This window comes from Hippoglossus hippoglossus, chromosome 24 (genome assembly GCF_009819705.1).
Source record: "Hippoglossus hippoglossus isolate fHipHip1 chromosome 24, fHipHip1.pri, whole genome shotgun sequence".
NCBI lineage: Eukaryota > Metazoa > Chordata > Actinopteri > Pleuronectiformes > Pleuronectidae > Hippoglossus > Hippoglossus hippoglossus.
The window spans coordinates 9,710,495-9,731,815 of record NC_047174.1 but is presented as its reverse complement, the minus strand read 5'-3'; the positions used below and the strand labels follow the sequence as shown (position 1 = coordinate 9,731,815).

Sequence of the window (21,321 nt, the reverse complement as noted above, 5' to 3'; positions counted from 1 at the left end):
TATTATATATAGATGGAGTTGTGCACCTCGTTTCCTCCATGTACATATATTTTAATTAAATAATAGAGCAAGCAACATGACTGCCACTATATACGGACAATATTTCTTTGTTAAATCTCAGCTCATGGTCCTCTACAGGACAAGACATAGAATGAATATTAATCTCCAGCTGCTTTTTATCCTCATCAATGCTTCTACTGCAGCATTGACGAAAATACATCTAATTTGAATGAAATCACACTTTGCACAGTTTTAATTTTCTCTCTGCGATGACTCGAACTACCACACGAATAAAACTAACATTTTCTACAATTCTACAACTAATAAATTGAAAAAACAACATTAACTGAATCTAATTTAAAGACAATGACTTTTGTTCTCCTTAATTCTCCCATAAACCTTGTATATTTCATTTGTGCATTTCAGTGATTCTTCTTAAGAATAACTGTCGGTTCTTTGTTGAAAGCATCTAAAGGTCATGTGATGGCTTCATTAAAACCAGAGAAGCGGCTGCTGTACGAGTCGTGTTTGGTTTGATGTGAAATATGGGTCAGATAAAACTTTACTGCCATCAGATTCATTGCAAACTATACGGCTCAATAATTCACACAAAATCATTTTCTTTTAATTCGGTCAATTTGTGTTTTTTCTCTGTATTTTTTGTGAATACATCAATTATTGATAATGCTGCAGAAACAAGTCAGCTATATTTAATATAAGCCATAAGTTTTATACATACAAACACACACATATTTCTATATATAAGTGTGTGTGTTTGTTTTGTGTTTGTTTGTTCTGTTATATTCAGTTTAAGCATTTTTGTTGTTAAAGTTGTCAACAGTTGAGTCGTCAGTGCACAGTTCGGAGGAGAACACAGTGAGCTTCCTGCTGAGCCTCCAGCCGCACATGATACACAGTCTCTGTGCTGAGGTCAGGAGGTCGGACATAAAAGACCAGTTTGCTCATGAATCAGGAATTTAATTACACCCAGGCAGTGTCACGGGGAGTCTGTGTCGCTCAACCCTGCACAATATGTAATTACTACGTATTGACAGATAACGATTGGTTCTTCTTCACTTTTCAGAAACAAGCTGCCGGTTCGCACAGACAGTTAAATCCCAGTGTTCCTGATCTGCTTCAGGAAATGTTTACAACTTGGGTTTTATGTGTTTTTATATTCCTGAGTGCACACACACACACACATATTCAATTGTGCACATAAGTCTGCATTTTACTCCAGAAATACACCCAAGTCTGTTTAATATTCAGTGATTCTCAGCTAAATTAAAGCCAGATTGCAGCTTTCAGAGACACTGGAGACGGGGAATGAAAAAAAAAAAACCAAACTGCAAATCAGAGCAAAACTATTATATAGACATTTAACTGCTGTCTCAAAATACACAGTGGTGAGATCCCACACTGGCTGTGATCTGCTTAAAGAGACACACTCTTGGTCATAAAGCTGAAAATCTGTTTTGTTTAAATACAGACTTAATGATTGGATTACTGTTTCTTCGTTTGGAGATGGCGTGATAGTGGGATTACAGACTGTGCGCTCAATAGATTTCCTGTCAGATGCCATGAAACCCAGTGTCCCCTCGCTGGGTAAGCTGGTCATCCGAGTGGGAGGGAGGCAGATCAGGCTTGGACGTGCAATGTGGCCCACCTCAGGAACAAGAACAACAAAAGTGAAGAAGGAAAATTAGATGTAGTGAATTCTTTAAAAAGGTGAGAAAAAGCATTGACATGCAAGAATTTCCATTTTGATCATTTTTTTCTTTAATTAACTCTAAAACTTTTTCTAGCTGAGATCATTTCACTAACGGAATCTTTCAAACTAGAAGCAAAAGCTTTCATCTTTATTTAATCAGCGTCTGCTCCACTAATGTAAAAATCATACATGTCATCTGATCCGAAACAATTAGTATCCCTCTTTTCTTTCTGCCTCATTAAAAACATAAGCATATCTCCTTTATTGATTATGTCTGGATGTCTTAATCAGATCAGCAGGAATACCCAGTGGTTTTTTTTCCCTTCGCAGGAAAGTACATTAAATGTCAAAATATTGATCAAAACCTTAATTCAGAATGCGCAGCTCCTTTTTATTAAAGCAATCACCCCCATGCTCCCCTGACTCTGATACAGACTGACATGAAAAGAAAACATTCAAATTCATAATTCCCTTCTTTTTTTTATTATTATTATTTAAAAGACGGTTGGGAAGTAGAGTATGTGCTGAGGCTGCTGGCGACACGGCAACGCTGTGATCAATAAGAGCGTGTGATGGGTTTTGTATCGATCAGGAAAATGTGGGTTGATGAAGTGGGTTGGAGGGTGTGTGTGTGTGGGGGGGGGGGGGGATTGCTTCTTCTTCTCTGATGGCTGCCACATTACGCGGACGTGGTAAAGGTGCACTCAGACTTTTTCTGTCGTCGTCATTATTAACATTCCTGTTGAGGTCATTATCGCTTTGCCTTTCCTATACCCGGCCTCTGTGGGGATTGGTGGACCCCCCCCTCCTCTCCGCGGTGTGATTGGTGAAATGCTGTGGGAAGCAGCTGCCATTAGTTTAACGGAGGGCGAGCTGTGGAGGGGCAGATCTGTAGAGGAGAGGATGAACGAGTGAAGGAAAGAGTTTGCCTCTGTAAGCTGGCACTGAGCCCTTTTAAAGACCTGTTTAAATCATCCTCAGTGACATGCTGCAACTCTCTCTCTCTCTCGCCCTCTCTCTCTCCCCGTCTCTCTCTCTCTATCTATAGCTAATCTAACTATTTTTCTACCCATCTATCCATCCATCTATCCATCCATTCATCCATCTATCTATCTATCTATCTATATCCGATCTTTGTTTTATCGATCTATCTGATCTTTGTTTTATCTATCTATCTATCTATCTATCTATCTATCTATATCTGATTTTTGTTCTATCTATCTATCTGATCTTTGTTTTATCTATCTATCTATCTATCTATCTATCTATATCTGATTTTTGTTCTATCTATCTATCTGATCTTTGTTTTATCGATCTATCTGATCTTTGTTTTATCTATCTATCTGTCTATCTATCTATCTATCTATCAATCAATCAGTGTTTTTGGGGGTGTCTGTCTGTTTCTATGTTTTGCAGCGCTCCCTTGTGAATGACTGGACACTGACTGGTTGTCCACTGGCCCGTCCCCCCAGAGTATCCCTGCGTCCCCATTGGTTCCTCTCAGGACATCCCCCCTTGAATCCGACCAATAGCAGCCGCTCCATATGCACCAGACCACTCCCTCCCGCTCTTAAAGAGCCCCCATGTCTTCAATGGAGACTCAATCCCCTCACTGACTTACTCAGCCCGAGTGCGCTCTCGCCACTGCTGCTCTTCATCCATCTAGCTCTTCTCTTTTATCCTCTCGCTCCCTCTATCCATCACTCCTCCGACTTTTATTCTTTCTCCTCCTCGGCACTCTCTCGTCCTGTTTGCTCTCTCCTACCTCAGGTTCTTCTTCCTTCTCTCCTCTTTGTGTACCATCACTAAATCCACTCTTCTTCTCTCCACGCGAGCCTGAGTGCGCAGCACCTGTGCAGACTGGAGTTTGTCGGGCCGAGGCACAAGGTTTTTTTTTTTATTATTATTTTGTGTGTGTGTGTGTGTGTTTGTTAGTGTGTGAGTGTTGAACAGTGGAAGGAGGGGAGACAACACCCAGGAACACCTGAGCAACATTTCCTCAAGATATGTGGAGACTTAGGAACTGATCTCCCCCCTTCAGCTTTTTCCCCGAGCTGTTTGTTTATCTGCTTTTTCATTGCAACACCTGGAATGCTTAACGTGGACTGATGGATGTTTCCGAACTCTGCATCCCTGACCCTCTCTGCTACCACAACCAGTAGGTGCATCTCTTTCTGCATCCATCTCTTCTCTCTCCATCTCAGGTCACATCAATTTACCATTTACTTCTTGATCTGTATTTGCATTAAAAAAAGGAAAAAAGAGCAAATCATGAGAAAAATCTATTTAATTCATTTGTTTAAAAATAAAATCTCACGCATGAAGTGAACTCAAAAGGCGGGGAGTTCCTCGCAGTCCTCTCAGCTCCGCCTCCCTGTGTACGGGACGGCCGAGCTCAGTGAGAGTGAGAGGGGCTGCGGTAGCGTAGCCCGCAGGGAGTGCAGGTCGGATGGCTGCCCTACAGCTGTCTAGCTCTGCAGGATCCATGGGTTTAACCTCAGCCACAGGGAAGAGCCAGAGGCAGATTAATGCGGACGATATCCAGACGTCTGTCCTCTGGCAGCAGCCGACGTCCACTGGTGTCCCGCAGAAAGAAAACTTTGGTTGTGCAGTGTGTGTGATGAAGAGTGTATTCTTAAAAGACATAATAGATCATATTTATCTGTGTAAAGTTAAACCTTTCTTAACTTTTATGTTGTTTATTATTTTGTGCTCCGACCTAATTAGTGCTTATGCAGAATTTATCTTCATAGGGAGGTTTGGGATAATATAAAGTGACAGTGTATGCAAAGAAAACCTTGTTAATTCCACTTAAATTAGATTAGACTGGTGCACAGTTTGCATACACACATTGTAATTGTGCATTAAGTCAATAAGTGTAAGTTTTTAGGAGGAGAGAAATCAGAGAAAGTCTCAGATCTGAGCTGGATAGTTTGCGGCCAGTGTTTCGGTGCTTCACTCGTTGCATACCTGGAAAGATGCTCCTCTATTAACCAAGTGACCTGAGGGCGAGACCCCTCGCTGGGATCCTCTTAATGTTAAGCTGTAGATGGGATTGGAGGAAAGCTTTAACCAAGCTTAGCACTTTTAACAGCACGATGATAAGGAATATTTTAAACTCTGCAAGACGCTTTACGAAAGAAAGACGACTTCTGTAATGATTTAGTACAGTTTAAAGCAGCATCTGAGCTGCTACTCCAGGGAGGAACTCTCTAAAGTGAATTAACGTCAGCCAGTGTTTGCTATAGCAAGAGAAATGCTCAAACATTTTTGCATTCCAAAGAAAGGATTTGCAACGGTTAAAAAGTCTGGTCGCTTTTACATACGGTGCAGAATTCTCATATTACTTTAACATGCGTACCTGATGTTACATTCTTTTATATGGTCGTAATTTAGAGTGTTGCACTTAAGCAACAAATGGAAATGGAAATCTGACTGTTTCAACAGTGCAGTAAAATGTACACATGACACATTTTATTTAATTAGCACAATGAAATTAATTACACATTAATTTCTCAGTGAGTAATGTTTAACCACAAGTATTAAAAGAAATAGTCAGTTTTGTTTTAATGTGTTTAAATCCGTTATATGTATATACTCAATATTACAATATTACAATTACTGTGCAAATTCCAGTCCAGCTGAAAAAATCCACAACCACAATCTTCACAATTACACAATCTGTAAAACTGTATTTGATACACATCTAAGTTATTATATCTTTTGTAAATATGACTTCGGAATAAATCATAATAAAGGCAACAATATGTTGCTGTTAACCTATAGTGACCCCGGACCGGGTCTTAGTGTGTCTGTGTGTGTATCACTGATTGTGATAGTGTATGTGTGTACATCCGCATGTATACCCTGCATGTATGGATGCCTAGAGGCAGGGTCTGTTAATGTACATCCGTGCATGTGCACATACATTTACACATGTGAATGTGTGGACACTGTATCCACATCTCCTCAGCTACTGTTCGAGTGTTTGGTCACATTTAACAAGACTTTTCACTGGTATTACTTCAAATTAAAAAACTCACAAAGGCAAACGCTGATCTACAAACTCTCCACTCTACGTTTTGTATCTGCACCAGTTATAACTGAGATCTTCATGGGATTAATGCTGGGATGAATTTTCCACGAGTTTATTTAACGTATTAGATTGATTATATTTCATTTAAGGGAAGCACATTTAAAAGAAATGTAAATAAAGTTGCATGCCACGACTCTAATCTGTGAGAAACTGCGTCACAACCAAAGCTACAATATGTGATACATTCTTCTAAAAAATCGTCTTCACCTTTCGATGTCATTAATCACACTGCCTGACACTTAATGACCAGGAAGCAGACGTAGTTGTTCATGTAAATCTGAGCCGTTAGAGTCACATAAAGCTTCAGTACTTAGTTCAGTTGGGGAAATGCTATTAACCCCTTGAAGACTTCTGGCCCAACGACCAACCTGCTGGTCCGAGGTGAGAGGTCTGAAGAATGTTGGGACTTACTCTCACGCCACATCCTCCACCAACACTCTAATATTAGCTCATCAGGTATCTCAGTGGTGGAAATGACTTCAACACGTATATGTGCACATGCTCATAAAGAAAGATTGATTGGTAGATTGTCCTCTTTTGACCCTTGTGGAGGATAACGTTAAATGACTCACAGTTTTATTTCAGTGTTTTTCCTCTGTGCAAAAAAAATTGCTCAATTGTTTTAATATTTGGAATTTATTATTAGATTTTTTATTTATTTTTTACTTTCTCTGACAAGTTTTTAATAAAATATGAATTGCGGGGAACAAAATCAAAATAACCTGCAGCTCTGAGTGCAAATTAAAAACTGGATTAATAAAAACTGGACCAGAAAATCTGCCTCCTCAGGTAATATTAACTTTTCAGCCAGTTCACACGATATGAATAGTTTTTTTAGTAGTACACGCATTATTTTGTATTATTAAAAATACACATAGTTGTCCTTTAAAAGTTCTCATAGAGTGTTCAACATTATTGCATCTGTTATAATCTATGATTTCAATTTGATGAGTCTTTTCAACTTAGTCTAAATATAGTTTTATCTTCAGTTTGCTCCAATAAATCAGATCCATTCTCCTGTCGTTCCACCTGCTGGTCCCATAGGTGCCCTTCACAAGCAAACAAACAGGAATGCACGAGCACAGGCGGTCAAACGTATGCACGCACACACACACGCGCACACACACACACTCAAATGAATAGTCACAAGTCTTAGACACATACACACACGTGTGCGCGCTCATACAAATGAGACCAAAGAATCACACACTGACCTGGGATCTAATTTTAGCGGTGCCATATCATGGAAACACCTGACTGTGTCTGTTAAGAGGAACACATCATTGTGTCATGTGTTGTATCTGCCTTTATCACACTAGTTACAAATATATATATAGTTATTTATAATGTGTGTAAGAAACTTTTTCATTTGTCTCACATATAAATAGGTTAACATCATGGTCCAATCATTTGTCTTGTGTTAACAACATAATTGCACTTCTGAGTTTTTATTAAACATTAAACTTTATGTTATGTTATCAGTTTTTTCTTGACAACGGAGCGCCACATTAAACATTCAATCGAGAGGAAATGATTAAGGCATCTTCATTGAATTACAGGAGAATATTTCAGTAATGAGAATGAAATGTTCGCTGAGCTGCTTGTTGATGTGGGTCAGTAAACGTGCAGATTCAGGAATTTTACATTTAGTCTTCAACCACTGACGTTCGTCTTACGGTTTTTCTCCAGAAACTGACATGAAAAACAATCTGATGCAGAAAGAACATATTGTAACTTCACGGCGGTGGGGATTTTAAAGTGCCAGAGCATGTTAGGAGTATTTAGTAACTGATTTATGAGGTGATACTTGATATGTAACTGACCAATTTTGGTCTTTACACCTAATCTGTGTTTTTTTTAATGTCAGAAATTGTAAATTGGGTTTTAATATGTAAGTCTTGATAACATAATTCAGTTCCTCTCTGCGCCTAATGTCAAACTGCCGCTGAGTGTAAGTTGTGTGGTCGTGGTAAAGTTTTAAAACTTTAAAATCCCGTTTTAAAGTTTGATAATAGTCCGGGGACCGGTGAAGTCGACTGGGAACTTAGCGAATGGAGGGAGCAGGTGGTGGGACAGTGGACATTGTGTTGCGTTCACACACACACACAAAAAATGCTGCTTCGCTCCAACTTTTCTTTCACAACCAGTTTTGAGTTTGAGGAAAAATCGCCAGAGTTAAAAAAAAACAATTCAAAACGCAGACTCTCGCCGCTGCATTTAGTCACGACGCTGTTTTCCAAGTGTTCAGACTGTCATGTTTATTAATGGCGGTGGCTGCTGCATATGGGGTTCCAGCCCCGGCTCGGTGGTAGAGTGGTGCTGTGTGACAGCATGAGAGGAGAACTAACTTCATTAGATGTCGTGACCCCCTCTTGATATAGATATATCCTTTAGGCAGCCTGTCAAGGACTCTGAATTCATCAGGATGCAGATGGAAGCGTTTTTTTTGCTGCCGCTATTCAATCAAAATATGAACGTGGCTCAGACTGAGCACTGGCAGGAGACGAGACTTCTTCCAATGAGTTTGTTTTATTGATCAAATGAAATTAACACACACACACACACACAGAGAGAGAGAGAGAGAGATGCAGTTTGTCTAATCACGGGGTGTGGGTCAGCCAGCATGTTTAATTTAATGGTCCTCGTCGCAGCTTCACAACGTCTCACATTGTGAACTTAATTCCTCTTCAGCACCTTAATTTGCATTGTGTCAATTGACTGGAGTGCTTACTGTATCAGCTTGAGTCTCACTTGAAATTCAGCCCATGCCCTAATACCATTAGGCAAATGCAAAGTTGTGTCATTTACACATTTGGCCCAAAAAAAAAAAGGAAAAAGAAGGAGGGGAGAGAGAGAGAGAGGGAGAGAAAAGCCAATTTGCGCTGGACAAGACTGGCTCGTGATTATCAGTGGATGTTATTACTGTGGAGAGGCAGACGTTTGAAGGTTATGTTTCTGGGCAGTAATTGAAATGCAAAATAACATTAGGATCGATGGCCATCTCTGTTTATTTATGAAATCAATATCGTAACTGTCCCTCATGAGTCCCCCTCTGATTCCCAATGACGGCTTAAGTCTCTGCTCGTTTATTCCCCCCCCCCCCCCGCCCCTCTCCTCCGTAACCTCCTTCTTCTTCTGTCTCTTTTTAAAAGGCAGTTAGGGGAGTGTTTGACTTTGCAGAGAGAGCAGTTTCCTGGAGGTGGTGGTGGACCCAGTATGTAGATGGTGGGGGGTTGATAGTCCAGGTAAGGAGACATCATCCATGTGGGAAATCTATGCAATCTCCCCTCGTGGCAGTGACATTGAAGAGGCCATATAGTGGAGGCTCTGTGAACAAGTGTGTGTGTGTGTGTGATTGTGTGTGAGTGTATGTGGGGAGAAACAAAATATATCGATACAATAAAAACATTTTACTTACTCGGTAGTGGTAATAGATTTAGTAAAAAAGTAAAAATGTCATTTTCAAAATAAAATTCTCAAAGAGCAGGGGTTTTTATTTCTCAACATCTAGACACAAATCTCTGACATAGGTCCTCTTTGAGCTTTCGACTGTATCCCATGGTCTTCTTCAATAAATGGAGTTTGCTGATTTAGTGGACCGCATGGTTAGAGAATAACTACCAGAGAAAACCTCCACAATAAAAGCACAAAGCGTAAATGATAACTTTTCTAAAGCTAATCATTACGTTAATCAATTAGTTACCGAATAGCAAATCAGTCGATCACACCTATAAAGCATATATTGATTTGATCATGATAATAAGCTGAATATCTCAACACATGTCTTATGTAAATATCGCTTTGTCTCTGGGAACCTTTGATGGACATTTTTTAAAACTTTTTTGATATTTTATAGAGCATATAATCAATTGATTAATCAATAAAATAATCTGCAGATTAATCAACAGTGAAAATATTAATTCGTTGTCTAAACTGTCTTCCATGAGTGCAATCTATTTTGCAGGCAGGTAAAACATGATCGCACAGAGTTAAACAAACCAGATACGAAAAGAAAGGAGGCACAAACAAATCAAATATAATATAATTAGAACGGAAATAACATTTTACAAAAAGAAAATACTGTCTAATATGTTTTTTAAAGTTTTTTGTTTAAATGCTGATCGGGAGGTAAATTACTCTAAAGTCATCTCATCCAGTTAACACTGATGAGCAGAGAAAGGATTAAAAATGCTTTAGTGACACAACAAATTAGAAAAAAAATGTCTTCATAGGTTGTAACCAGTATTTTAAATGTAAAATTTTAATTCACGGTTGAGAGGTTGAAGAGTTAAACTTCAGGTTTTCCGCCCAAAATGAAGACACCGCTTTCAGACTTTAATAAATATGCTTCTTTTCTATCATAAAATCAATTTTACCTTCATGTTCTTTCTAAATCTATTTAAACTAATGTCTCTTCTCTAAAAAAAAAAGCCAACCACATTCTCCACAGCCGCGTATGAATCATGCATTTAAATTGCAGAACGCACACAATTTTTGATGACCTTCATTTGTGCTAACGCTGTGCCCACGCGCGTGTTGTTGTTACTACTTAACACTTGGGCGACACGCGCTACCCCATTTTCCCCGCTCGCGTGACCATTCATTTCCCAGACACCCCGGCCGCGGACTAACAGTGTAATCTATGTGTCAGGCAGGAAGGGGCCACTCAGTTTAAAGCTGATAGAGTTTGCCCCAAACAAGGACAGCCTATCATAGAAAGATTAATGAACTAATTTCATGCATGGCTCCTTGCCTCTGTCCTTCTGCGCTTCCATGTTCGACTGTGTGTTCAGCACCGTGATTTACGCCGCGCTCCTCGCTACAAGCTTAACCCCGAGCTTAACAATAATATTTCCCCTCGGAGGGAAAATACACGGTAAAATATCTAGATTTTTTCTTAACCCTTCGCTCAAGTAGAGACAGATAACGAAAGGTCATTGTGGAGGATTGTTTTGAGTATGCCTTTCATTTTTTTTTTTTTTTCTTCTTCTTCTCCTCCAGTTAAAATTTATTGTGCTGAAATTCTGGGCTTGAAAACGTATTTCATGGTTTAGAGAAGAGGTGGATGGATTCAGGATTTATGTAGGGAAGCAGCGGATCTGCAGCACTGCCAGTATGAAGGGGCATGCCAAAACACACACACACACATACACACACACACACACACACACACACACACACACACAAACATGTGAGATTTTAAGCTGTTCTAGCGGGACATTTTCACACCAAAAAAATAAAAATAAAAATAGAAGAAAAAAAAAAACAGTGGTCACTGGCATTTCAGGCAGCTTCCGGCTCGTATTAAACATTCTGGACAAGCTCTCTAGTTTTTACATGGAGTTGTGTCTAGACGCTCTCTTTCTTTCAGTGTGTGTGTGTGTTTGTGTTTGTGTGTGTGTGTGTGTGTGTGTGTGTGTGTGTGTGTGTGTGTGTCCATTGTGGGAGCGTCTGGGCCTCAAAGAACAGCAGAACAGAGAAGGCAGGTGACCTTCACGTCTGTCTGATGAGTCTTGCTTGTCTGCTCGGTTTGTACCATTTTTCTGCGCAGCGGAGCAAACACCACCCCATTAGACGTTAGGTACAACGCATCCGTGTGTGTGTGTGTGTGTGTGTGTGTGTGTGTGTGTGTGTGTGTGTGTGTGTGTGTGTGTGTGTGTGTGTGTGTGTGTGTGTGTGTGTGTGTGTGTGTGTGTGTGTGTGTGTGTGTTGCCAAGGTAGCTGGGCAGTTTGTTGAGCGTCAGACTGCGCTCAGGAAACTGTCTCTTCATAATAAGAGGGGGAAACCAAATTATGAAACTATGAAGCTATTTCCGTCCGAACGAATCGGCGGTGGGTGCCATTATTTTATTTCGACAGATTTGAAAGGACCTATTAGAAATTTCCATTAAACCGTAACAAAAAAACATCTCCCCAGCGTTACTGTGTGCTAAGTGTGGAATGAACTACTTTTTACATATGCCACAACGCACTATTCCTGTGGGAATCCCCCCCTATCTGGCTGCGATGATGTATTAACTGTTAGCACGCCGCTCTCTCTCTCTCCACTTCCCTCAGACGGGAGGAAATATACCCTCCAGTTGACTATAGGTGCACGCTGGCTGCTGACTGCTAACAAGATTTAACACGAGTCCCGTGAATCTTTTATAAACCGCAACCGCCACAAAACGAAGACTAACGTTATGTTTTATCGCTCCATCTCGCACTATGTTAACAGTCCCGGCTGATTAAAAATGCATAAGGAATGTCTGGGACCTGTAACAGGAGGGCTTATTTTTTTCATGCCTCATCTGGAACAGGAAGGAAGCAGAGGATCAATAGATCTGATCTGGGCCCAGGGGTAGAGGCTATCTGCTCCCGCCCTCCCTCCCCCGCCTTCCTCCGCTACCCGTTAGCAGTTAAAAGGGAGGTTTCATGTTGTCAGGGCCTGATGACTTCATGGCTTTATATAAACACGTATGCAAAGAGGGGGGGGACGGTGGGAAAATACACTTCCGACCACAACAACAAAAAGAAGCAGCAAATAGACAAAAAGTTCCGAGGAATCCGACCAGCATTGGCTTCTTGTTAGTTGCAGACATGGCTGCTTAACGCGGCTTTCCACAGCTTTCACACAATATCTACCAGCACGTAGCCCTGGAGTTGTGTAACAGCAGCAGTGACGGACGGAGCCAGCGGTTCGAACACAGACCCGAGACTCGTGCATGCTCGAGAGGCTGATATTGAAGCCCCTGCAAACACTACGACATACAAAGCATTGGCAGATAAAGAAGGTTTGCATCGTCTTTTTGCTCCAACAATTAAATTAGCTATGAAAAAGTTCCTATTCTCAGGTTTTTTAAGCATATAAGCAATAAAAAAGGTCCTTCAGATTCTTTGTTAACCTTTCAAATGGTCTGGTTTGGACATAATTTATGGCGCCTGACGCAGTTTTTTGTGGTTATACTCTTTCAATTCCAGTCAAGTCAGTTTGATTTATCCTTTATAAAACATGTACGGCTTCACGGTCTGTACGGCGTCCGTGCAGCAACAACACAAAAGAGAAGAAAATACACATATACAGTCAAATCTTTCTTTAAATCTTCTGACTCGTTTCCTAAACTTCATAATGAAATTAAGGATTATGGAACTTAATCTCAGACTTCCTCTGCCTCCATTATCTCACTTACGTCCATCGTAACCCGGCACCGTCCACTGGCAAACCAACCAGCGCTATTGATCGGGTCATGTATTACCCATGATCCCCCATATGCTGAGTGTAACGCCTCTCTCCGTCCATTAACAGTCTTCTGAAGTTTCATTCATTCACTTAGCCCTGGCAGCCGACCCATTGTGGGCATTGTTTTGCAGAGATGTATGGGGCATCTGTTGACATGGTCATTAGTTACCATTTTGCCGGAGAGAAGTAAGCTACTGTAGTATATCACTTGGCATTCCAACACATTAATGGTCGCGTCCGTAACATAATCTATCAAACTGGGGATGAACCTGGTGCGCTCCATCACAGCTGATGAATCTCTCGCCGGGTAATCAGGCGATGATGGAAGGAAGCAGCGTTCAGTACATCTTGTCAGGCTTGTTAGTGGGTGTGTTATCATTGATGCTGCAGGTTTATGATTTCCTATTGACTCTCATGTGAGGTTCTAATGTGCTTGTGAGGTAAACGAGCACATGAGGCGTTTCCTTTTCACTGATGTTGGAAAGATCTTGTCTCTCCAGTTGTTTCACGAGTTGAGACGATTTGGGATTTTCTCTGAATGTTTGGTCCTTGATCGTCATCAGTGTTGCTTACCCGGTTTTGAGGGTCAAATCGAAACCAGCTGCTGACACCTCCCAGAGTTTGTTTCTGTGTGTTTACCAGGTTGCTCAACATTTTATAACAAAACAACATGTATCACTCTGGAATTTTACAGTGGTTCAGCTGCTCCGAACCAAAACTGACTGTCCCTGTGTTTGTGTTTATCCAGGTTGTTAACCAGAATGCCCTCTGAGGACCGACATCTGTCCTCAAGCTGTGGTTCTTACGTCAAAACCGAGCCCTCTAGTCCTTCCTCCTCACTCGTCGACACCGGCAGCCACCACAGTCCCAGCGGCAACTCCGACGCCAGCGGCGGCTACGTCAACGTCGGTGTTGTGCGCTCGCACGCCCTGGACTCCCCGCCAATGTTCAACCCGGGCATGCTGGGAGGCGGCGGCGCCTGCCTACGCCGCTACGAGGAGTGCTCCGGCAGCATGGCGGACGACTCGCCAATCAAATGCGAGTACATGCTCAATGCCATTCCCAAGAGGCTGTGCCTGGTGTGCGGCGACATTGCCTCGGGGTACCACTACGGGGTGGCCTCCTGTGAGGCCTGCAAAGCCTTTTTCAAAAGGACGATACAAGGTATTTCTCACTTTCCTTTTCATTTCTCTTTGACTCACCTGAGCTCATTTCCAATTCTTTATGCTCTCAGTTACATCTGGGAATACTGTGTTTTCTGTCTTTTCCGCTGGTGGTTGAATATTTTGAGGTGTTACCTGTTTAACCCAGCTGTACGTTCACCACTGTCACAATGCAAAAGAGGATTATTTTTGTAATAAATCATTCATTTTATTAGGTTTACCATGAGAGTTGTGATTACCAGGACAGCGAAATTGACCTGGTGAGGAATCCGTTATCATGTGTCCCACATGTGCCTCAGTGCTGGTATCACAGTGCAGTGATTACAAGTGTCTGCAGCAGACATTAGACCCAGACTGTAAATCCGCTCTGGGTTTTTGCGTTTTTTATTTTTTAATGCATGTTCATTTGACTCGTGCGTCTCTCTGGCACGGCCTCTGCCATGTGCTGGAGCTGTTCCACCATAATCACTTGGACGGAGATGATTTGCCAAAAAATAAGATGCAGAATTTTTTTTATCCGCAGCGCTTTTTTCTCTGTGACATAATGTCAGATTAACGCACAAAGATTTTGGATAAAGTTCAAAAAAGTTTTCCGTCCATACAAATTACCAAAGCATCTTCTTAATTCCCCTTTTGAATTTTATTGACAAAATCATTCTAGTGCAATGCTGCTAAAAAATGATTTATTACACAAAGCTGGTCTCTTTATCTTCATGCTTTGGCAGTTTAACACCAAAAATCTAAATTAGTGACCTAATTGACAATTATAACTTTTCCTGAGCTGCTGCTTAGATACTCAAAAGCTTGACATTTTGCAGAAACATGAATATGTATCAATGAAACCACCTGTACTGCACTTTTTCACAAATCAAGCAATTTCAAAGGAGGGAAAGAAGAGTTTTCAAAGCGGACAGGAAACAAAAGTTCCCTTATATACTAGAGTAAGAGAGGTTTTTACACACATTTTCAGATGTTGAAATTGTGATGCTGAAAAAATGTTTGTGACAGTTACACTGAAAAAAGCATAAAAACTGCCGTGACAATTTGACTAAATAGCTCAAAAGTTCTGTCTGATATTTATTTGCATTTGAAGGCACAAATATAAACCTCCCGCACAACTTTAGCTTTTAGTCTCATCTTTATTACCAGTTTGTGTTTAATTATTTGGCCGCACGTGTCCAAATCTGACCAGCAACACGGTGCGGACTGTAAATAGTCCTCATGTGTGACTTTGTGTTGCTCCGTGTCTTCTTCCTTCTTCTCCCCTCTCTTTCTCTCGCCCTCTCTTTGTGGAGGACGGGCCCGTAATGAACCTAATCTGTCCGTCATTCGTCCTGAGCCACGGGAGTTTCAGTCAATAACAATCAGTGTTGGGTGACTGTAATTAAGAACCAGGCATTTCATTGGGAGAAAGTCAAGAGAGGAGGGTGGGAGGTGCAGATCTGTTCTTTGCCCCCGGGCCCCTCCACCCAAGGGGGGGGTGGGTAGATGGGAGATGGTGGGGGGCCAATTAGAAGCTCAGGCACGTGTTTGTTGGGGCAATAACAGTGGAAGGGAAGAGAGGAGAGAGACACAGAGGAGTCCTCTAAATAAAAGGCTGAGGGACAAGGGACAAGGGACATGGTCATTCACTGAAAGGAGAAGCTGCTTTAATGGAATGGTAATCAGGAAGGGGGGTCCCGGCCTCGGTAAAGGAGGAGGACAAGGAGAGGTCCAGCTTGAGTGGAGATGAGCGTGTGGATAATAGCATGGCATAATAATATATCAAAATTTAGAGGGAAAATAAGAGAGGTTAAGGAAGGATATTAGAGTGGTTGAAATGTCCTTTGAGGAATAAAGGTGGACACAAGACCTGATTAACTAAGAGGGTATGCCGACAGTGAGCTTTTAGAGGTAGGCAATTTAAGACTATTCTGGTGCTACCCCACCTTAACACACACACACACACACACACACACACACACACACACACACACACACACACACACACACACACATACAGGTTGTCTGATCCATTCAGGAATAAAGTTAATAAAAAAAAAAAAGGAAATCGATTTGAATTCTAAAATAATAAATTCAATTATTTTGTTTATTTAAATAATGTTAAATGTTATTTATAATATATATGGATACGATTTTATGAATAAATAACATGATGAAGACAAGGTTAGCCAAGTGAAAAGACAATGAGGGAAACCTTAACTATACCCATGTGTCCAAATTCCATACAAAACAATAAGCAGGTTATGAGAGGAGTGGTTCAGGTATACTTAAAAAGAAAAAGTCAGAAACAACCATTCACACATTGGCTTTTCAAAATTAAAGATGGATTGATGTGAGCTAACTCACATATTACTTTATTCGCACAAAATAGCAAATTAGTTGTAGCCGAATTCCACATTAAGTGCTATATAGTAATTATCATACGATCTCTTATTTGCTGTATACATTCATTTTATTACAGGTAACGCAAAAATGATTTGTATAGTGCATTGACACAGAGGTCATTCAATGTGCTTTAATGCAATTAGTGAAGCAGAAAAGTACAGATTAGACTTTAGAAATTTGTAAATAACAGCATAGCAACAGTGTAAAAACACAAATAGTTCAATATTCAATTCAATAGCTTATAAGAAGCTTTCAAATAAATACACAGTTGTATGTTCCAGCATCTCTCTTGTGTTAATTTCTTTTTTGAGCATTGCTTTGGTGTTTAAGAGTTTACATCAACAGCCCCCTCAAAAGAGAAGGATTCCTTTAGCACACGTTTCCTGTGTGATCACATTCAAAACCTGTTTAGAAATCGTTTGTAGAAGGAAATCTGGACAAAGCCGTTGCATTACAAACATACCATGACTCTGAATATATAGTGCATGCACTGTGCAATTAGTGTGTGCTCCAGAATTGGCACACAGCATGTGTCTTTTATCCACACATGTGCTCAGCAGTGTACTATATTTTCCCCCTGCTACTGCCTCTCAGTTTAAAAGACTTAAGCTGCCCTGAAACCGGCCGCAGCCTCTGCCAGCATCCTGGCACGCTGCCCCGGGCCCCTCGCTGTGCATGTGACCCTGCTGGCACCATCGATTCCAGGGATCCTGACAAATGTTGGCACCTTCTCCTTGTCCAACAGGGGGTTGTGTGTGTGGTGGGGCGGAGCACGTCTGGCAGGTCCGTGGCAGCCAACACCTGGTTTGCTGTTTTTAGGTATCATTAATACATCTCTGGACTTACAGGACATTACTTAAACATTCAATCAAGGGATTTGGATACTTGGGAGGATTTGTCATTGGATTCTTGGGGTCACGTCAACTTTTGAAGTGAGCGAGTAATGATCCAGAAAGAAGAAAAAAAAGGTTAACCGGAACCTGGTGAGAAAGACGGGGCAGCGGTTACATGGCAGCAGATTCAATATGTCTGCATTTCTGGCTGTTTTTGGACCAGAGTGATTAAATTGCATAGGAAATATTTGCACTCTGAGCCAACTGCCGTCGAGACAGACTTGAATAATACATCGAGCTTTGCTACATGATACGGGAGCCTCGGATCGGCCAATCTAATAGCAGCTCTTGGTCTTTACTGGAGAACATTATGCAGAACGCTCGGCCGTGCGTCCATCTCTCAGTGTTGTCGAGAGAGGGCAGCTTTCCCATCATCCTTTGGGTGAAGAAGGATGGGCTGGAAGGGGTCGTGGGGAGAGGACGCTCTGCATTAATGAAGCTAATTTATCTGGGAATCAAAATGGGGGTGGGCCCGTGGGGTGGGCAGGTGCTTTTTACATGTCCCATCAAAATTCCACTAAACTGTCCTCTCCTCCATTAGAGTCCCACAGGGTCACCTTGGTACAGGTGTGTGTGTGTGTGTGTGTTTCTGTATCTGGTGTTTATCTTCGTTTCTTTGCTTTTATCTTTTATTTTAAAATGAACTCCTATTTTTCGATGAGCAAACAGAATCATCGACGACATTGTTTCTTTTGTATCTCTTGCAGGGAATATCGAGTACAGCTGTCCGGCCACTAACGAATGTGAGATCACCAAAAGGAGACGCAAATCGTGTCAAGCCTGCCGCTTCATGAAATGTCTTAAAGTTGGAATGTTGAAAGAAGGTGAGCCCTCGTTCTATTTTATAATAATTTCTTGTTCATCGTGTTCGTCTCCTTATTTATTTTCACTAAGTTTGAGATTTACCTCTTGAACAATTTAGCAGTGAGATGTTTGACAGAAATGTAATCAGTGATGAATTATTGCATTTCTCTTTGTTATATCTGTTGCTTAATATAATTCACGCTGAGAAGCTTTTTTCACTACTTCGTCAACATTTTATAGATTCGAATTAACTGGTAATAAAAATCTTTATTAGCTGCAGCCCTGGTGAGATTTTAAACAGAGCTCATTGGGCTGAACAATTCAATAATCACAAAAGTAGCATTGAAAAGACAACTCATTATTGTTGTGAGGATAAAATCTTACTCTCATTCTTGTAATTTCTGTATTTTATTATAATATAGAGACTTTAGTTTCCCTCTGTGGGACCACATACATTTTATACAGAGAATTGTTTTTTTTAGATAATTTAAAGTCAGTCTTATACAATAATACAATAGTTTAACAATATAATCTAAAAGTTAGACTTTGGGCCCCATCTTACATTTTCTGCAAAGTGCAACAGAAGTGACTGTGAGTTTCAGACTGACACTATTCTCATTTCCCAAGCAGCGCCCACATTGTTTGAATAGCAAATGCACTTGCACCCCTGTGAGCACCCACGGGTGTGTTGGTCTTAAAATGAAGTGTGGTCAGGTACATTGATATTTTGAGGCGGTGGAAAGCAATTGCACGTTTGACCCACAAAAACCTGCACTGAGGTCAGTGGCGCAGTGTTTCACTGTTATTTCAAGGGTATCTTATCATGCTATTAAAATGCGTTTACATAGGCTTGTGCACGAAGCATGTGCACTGAGATGATCTGTTTGTATGCAAACTGAAACCATTTCCTCTGCATCAAAGCGTTATATTATATAATTATAATAATAATAAGCACACCTGACTTTTAAAATGACTGGGAGACAGAAATCTGATTGGTTCGTTGCATGTTTTGCAAAAAAAAACACTCATGACTAATTAAGAGTCGGTCCATCTCTTTTTAAACCATGCATCTGGTGCAGCGACCTTTTTCCCCCTATAAAACTCGCACATTTGGACACACCCCGAATTCTCTGTAGACCACATACTTAAATCATTAAAATAGAGGCTTCTATCTTTTATCTCTCGGACTGTGAGGGCTAAATTACTGGTCAGCGATCAGATATTAAAGTCAGCTGTTGCCTCAGGGAGACACCGGTGACATCACCCACATGCCTCGCTGACCTCCCCTCACACCCCTGAGCCGCTCACTGTTCAACTCAGGCGTGTGGAAAAAAGCTGCTGAGTTGGATGTTCCCACCAAGACCGAGAGGGATGTGTAACCGTACTCTTCAAAAGCACAAGCTGTTCCCCCAAGACTTCGCTCTCCCATGGGCTCTGGGTGTCTCTCTCCCTCACCCTCGCTGTCTGTCTCCCTTCCCCTCACTTTGCCGGCCATATTGATCCGCTAAATGCGTTCCGAACATCCCACCTCACTTCCTGTATGTGTTGTTTCCCCAGAACTGAGAGACCTTTCGGAGTGCGGGGGGGTAGAATCCTGCCAATAGAATTTTGGTGTTTGCGTTTGAAACTGCGCGTTTCACTGGAAGACTCTATCTCTAAGTTATGCTTTTGTTAATTGTTAAAACACATTCATTGCTGAATCTGGACATTGTACATATCTATTCTATCTTTATGGACACCAGATCTAAAAAATACCAATAATAACGTTCTTTTAGTGACATCTCTAACTGTTTCACCAAAATAATATATTGTTATATACAGTATGTGCATGCAAACAAATACATACGAATAAATGATCCGTACATTTTTCAAAAATAAGCCTAACACACTGTCAACAACAGTAAATTCAATAAAGAAAAGGAATATAGCTATTTAATTAAGTTGCTAATGTGCATAACAATATGTATGTGTAGTTTTGTTTTGGTTTTGGTTTCATGCGTGAATATTTCAATCAACACTGTGTAATCACGGTAGTATTATGTGTCATCTATTTGCTGAACTACATATTATGTATTTCACTCCCACATTTTTTTTTACTCGAGTTTCAGTTACTCCGAGTCGAGCCTCCCCTGGAGTAAAGACTCTGTCGGAGGTGAAAGGGGCAGTTGCGTGCATTCCTGCTGAAATCAACACGGTGTTAGTTATTGTAGTCGGAGTTGGGGTCAGACTACTTCATGCATGTTTATTTGGCATCAACACGGTCAACAGTCGGAGTTGCAGCAGTGGATGTGGAGGCAGTTGAGGTGCTTTTAAACTATTTGTGCTCCATTTTTGTGCAGTTAGTAGCATAACTCAGTCGCATAAGAACACACCGACTTTTTTACGTGACTTGCATATTCTTCACTATCCCAGATGTCCATTGTAAACAAATGTCAAACCTGCAGAAATCGCCAGAGAATCATGTTTTTAGGTTGTTTTCAGTTTCAAGTAATCCAGTGACAACTGGTCTGTATATTCATAGCTGCTAATGGCTAATTGAGCTCCCTCTAAGCTGCCTGTAGACATGCACTGCAGTCCTGAGATTTTGCTGAACATTCCTGAAAAAAATGGCTGTATGTGAGAAAATCTTCAAATTAGCTCATGTAAGAATACAGCCGGAAAAAGCTCTTGTTTCTATGACGTTTCCAAAATAAGTGTCTCAGGATGAAAAAGAGGACGTATTGTAAACAAGTAAACAATCATGCCAGACGCCGCCCCCTCACCTGAATGTTGCAGATTGTTATTGTGAATATGCATCTGACCAGCAATCCTCTGCTGCGTTCTTCAAATGTGAAAGACAATGTCAGGACCCAATTTTCCGGACATTGTCTGGAGTTGATGTCTGAAAATGGCTTTGAAGGGGCTTTGTTGTCATGATTTTGTCTCCGGTGGTGTGCACAGCGTCAGTTAACAAACAGAAGCTTCTTAGAAGTGATTGTCTTTTTAACACTTATTCAATAGGACATTATTTGCTCTCCGATGCCACTGACACAGCATCTCACCGGGCC

General features: G+C 41.0%; 1 protein-coding gene across 4 annotated transcripts in view; it reads left to right on the top strand.

Annotated features, from left to right (window-relative positions):
• The first annotated feature begins 3,056 nt into the window (after positions 1–3,056).
• esrrgb (estrogen-related receptor gamma b) overlaps positions 3,057–21,321 on the top strand; it is a 38,713-nt gene continuing 20,448 nt past the window's right edge. Inside the window, exons 1-3 of one of the 4 annotated variants that reach the window (XM_034580209.1) lie at positions 3,057–3,598; positions 13,775–14,190; positions 18,178–18,294. In XM_034580209.1, coding sequence (XP_034436100.1) covers positions 13,788–14,190; positions 18,178–18,294 — 520 coding nt within the window. In that variant the 5' untranslated portion in view covers positions 3,057–3,598; positions 13,775–13,787. Of the gene's footprint in view, positions 3,874–12,500; positions 12,581–13,774; positions 14,191–18,177; positions 18,295–21,321 lie in introns of those variants that run through there. The other 3 variants (XM_034580207.1, XM_034580208.1, XM_034580210.1) reach the window with 3 other exon arrangements.